This window comes from Cebus imitator, unplaced genomic scaffold, assembly GCF_001604975.1.
Source record: "Cebus imitator isolate Cc_AM_T3 unplaced genomic scaffold, Cebus_imitator-1.0 Scaffold87, whole genome shotgun sequence".
NCBI classification, from domain to species: domain Eukaryota; kingdom Metazoa; phylum Chordata; class Mammalia; order Primates; family Cebidae; genus Cebus; species Cebus imitator.
The window spans coordinates 6912364-6915568 of record NW_016107402.1 but is presented as its reverse complement, the minus strand read 5'-3'; the positions used below and the strand labels follow the sequence as shown (position 1 = coordinate 6915568).

The following is a 3205-nucleotide window of genomic DNA, read 5'->3' as shown; positions in this document are numbered from 1 at the left end:
GCAAGAAAAAGGAAGAGATGTCTTTGGCCAAAGTGGAAGAGGAGAAGGGCCTGTTATATGCTATGCAATAGCCTAAGCACACTACTTATTACTTAAACTTTATTATTTATTAATAATAACTATATTAAGTGATTTATTATTAAACTTTACAACTTAGTGAATTAAGGTAGTATCATTATTTCCACTTTATAGGTGAGGAAACTGAAGTTCAGTAAAGTGCTTATTGTTTCACAGCTAGTAGGTAGTGCAACAGGGATTATTTTTTTTATATGGAGTCTCACTCTGTCACCCAGGCTGGAGTGCAGTGGCGCAATCTTGGCTGGAACCTCTGCATCCCAGGTTCAAGTGATTCTCATGCCTCAGTCTCCCAAGTAGCTGGGGTTACAGGCGCCCACCACCACGCCCAGCTAATTTTTGTATTTTTAGTGGAGACATGGGGTTTTGCCACATTGGCCAGGCTGGTTTCGAACTCCTGACCTCAGGAAATCAACCCACCTCAGCCTCCCAAAGTGCTAGGATTATAGGCATAAGCCACTGCACCCGGCCGTGCAATGGGGATTTTAACTCAGGTTGATCAGACTTTCCTCTTTACCACACTGTTGTTTAGTTTCTGAGGGGCCCCGTTTGAGGATGTGGAGGAACTTTGATTACTTTAGAAATGCTAAAGAGAGCAGAGGGAAAGTCAAACGAGCAACAATACCATCCTCTGTGGGCTGCAAGTCTCTGAACTTGCAGGCTCTTCTATCGGAAAGGACCCAGCTAGAACTGACCGGCTGACTACTCACCCTGGCTCTTCAGAACTATCTCTAGGCTGGGCGTGGTCGCTCACGCCTGTAATCCCAGCACTTTGGGAGGCTGAGGCAGGCGGATCACAAGGTTAGGAGTTTGAGGCCAGCCTGACCAACATGGTGAAACCCTATCTCTACCAAAAATACAAAAATTAGCCAGGCATGGTGGCATGTGCCTATAATCCCAGCTACTCAGGAGGCTGAGGCAGGAGAATCACTTAGAACCTGGGAGGCAGAGGTTGTAGTGAGCCGAGATCGTACCACTACACTCCAGCCTGAGTGACAGAGTGCTCCACCTCAAACAAACAAACAAACAAAAGAACCATCTCCAGAAGGGGCAAGGGAAGAAAGAAAACACTCTTCTGTTCTCCTTGCTCCATGAACAGCATTCTTAGCACTAGCACCTCTACGGGCCCTGCTCATCCTCCCTGATCCTGTTCGCCCAACCCATCTGCTCACACCTCAGGCCCAGCTCAGGCCTACTCTTTGGTGACTATGCCTCCGCCCACCTCTCTATGAATGCCTGCAGCTCCCCACTGCTTCTCCTTAACAGTTCTTTTTTTGTTTTTGAGACGGAGTTTCTCTCTTGTTGCCCAAGCTGGAGTGCAGTGGCACAATCTCGGCTCACTGCAACTTCCACTTCCCAGGTTCAAGTGATTCTCCTGCCTCAGCCTCCCGAGTAGCAGGGATTACAGGTGCCCACCACCACACCTGGCTAATTTTTTGTATTTTTTTTTTTTTTTTTTAGTAGAAATGGGGTTTCACCATGTTATCCAGGCTGGTCTCGAACTGCTGACCTCAAGTGATGTGCCCACCTAGGCCTCCCAAAGTACTGGGATTACAGGTGTGAACCACCACGCCCAGCCTCCTTAACAGTTCTTAAAGTGCCTCCCTCCCCAGCCAGAGTGTACCATAGCTTACCCCTTCCACGCACCTTCAGTACCTAGGAGAACTGAGGGACACTGGAGCATCTCTCTGAGCTATCAAGTGTGCTTGGGCCTTATGACCCTGGAAGAAACCTGTGATCATCCTTATTTTACAGACAGTGAAACTAGAGCTCAGATTAGTAATATTAAGTTGGTAAAGGGCATACAACCAGTTAGGTCCTGGAGTCAGGATTCAGCCCAGGTCTGTCTCACTCCAAACCTCAAACACCTTTCACCCCATTGCTTTTGCTGTCTAGTGCAGACTGAGCACACAGCAGGGGCTCAGATCACATCAGACTGAGTGGGTGGGTGCAGGCTTGTAATGCAGCAGCGTGACTCACTGAGCTGGGCCAACAGGCTGCAAGATACTTAGACTTTACGGCCTTGTTTCTGGGACCCTGTGCTGGCTATTCTCAGCTGTAAGTCTCAACCCTGCCTCCCAGGGAACTGCCAGCACTGTAGCTCAGTTTTTCTTTTTTTAAGGGCACTCAGCATATCAGCATAAAAAGGCCACAGAATTACTGCTCTAGCAACCTGTCAATGATTCCAGAAAAATTTGCATGCAGTCTCTTCCACCCACTCTTCTCTGCAGCTTTACTGTTCTAACCTCACCCAGCAGAGAATTGGGAACATTAATCCTGACCTTATTATTTGCTAATTGCTTGAAGCACACAATTAGCACCCAATTAACATAAAAATATAGGATTTTAACACTCAGAAGGGCCCAGAAATTATCTAGATTAACCAACTCTCTTTTAGGAGAGGAGAAAAAATCAGCAGTAAGGTGATTTGCCCAAGGTCACACAGCAAGTTAGAGATGTAGGACAGAAAACAAGTTTCGAGTCAGCTGGTGTCTTGTCCATCACACTATGCTCAGCTTGCCTCTTCTCAGCTATCACAGCTCTCTAAGGGTAGGGTCATACTTCCGTTTATTTTGATGTTATCTAGCATGAGTTCAGGTATCTTTACCTCCAGAATAACAATAGCTCCTTTTAACTGAGCTCACCATGTGCCACCAGCTGTACATCCAGTATTTCACCTGATTCTCACAACGACCCTGAGAGGCAGATACTATCATCTCCATCTTACAGGTGAAGAATGGAGGCCCAGAGAATTAACACCTAGAATATAGTAAGAACCAGCATTTGAATGCAAGTTTTGGAATCCAAAGCTCATGTTCTTTCTGCTACATTCCAGGTTCCTCAATCTGTGGACTCCATCCCACAGGCCTCTTACTTTGATTATCTGTCTTTCTTCTCAATTAAGAGCTAGAGTGGCCAAAGAGGCTTTTTGGAGATGAAGATGGCCAGCAAGCTCCTGTATTCATTGATCTTCCTGCCCAGGGACCCCTCCCAGGCCCAGATCTCCTCAACATTCCCACCTGATCATGGTCAATATCAGCATCTCCTGTGATCACAATTCTCTTTTCGATACGCGTCTCTGATATCCCACCTTTTACAGTCTGGAACCAAAGAGAGGATGTCATATAAG

General features: G+C 46.6%; 1 protein-coding gene across 21 annotated transcripts in view; it reads right to left on the bottom strand.

Annotated features, from left to right (window-relative positions):
• Nucleotides 1-1656: 1656 nt before the first annotated feature.
• The window catches only part of EPB41 (erythrocyte membrane protein band 4.1), a 220493-nt gene continuing 218944 nt past the window's right edge, over nucleotides 1657-3205 (bottom strand). For 6 of the 21 annotated variants that reach the window (XM_017534786.2, XM_017534785.2, XM_017534765.2 and 3 more), the window contains one exon: nucleotides 1662-3176. In XM_017534786.2, the coding sequence (XP_017390275.1) occupies nucleotides 2976-3176 (201 nt within the window). In that variant the 3' untranslated portion in view covers nucleotides 1662-2975. Of the gene's footprint in view, nucleotides 3177-3205 lie in introns of all 21 variants that reach the window. The other 15 variants (XM_017534768.2, XM_017534774.2, XM_037740726.1 and 12 more) reach the window with 8 other exon arrangements.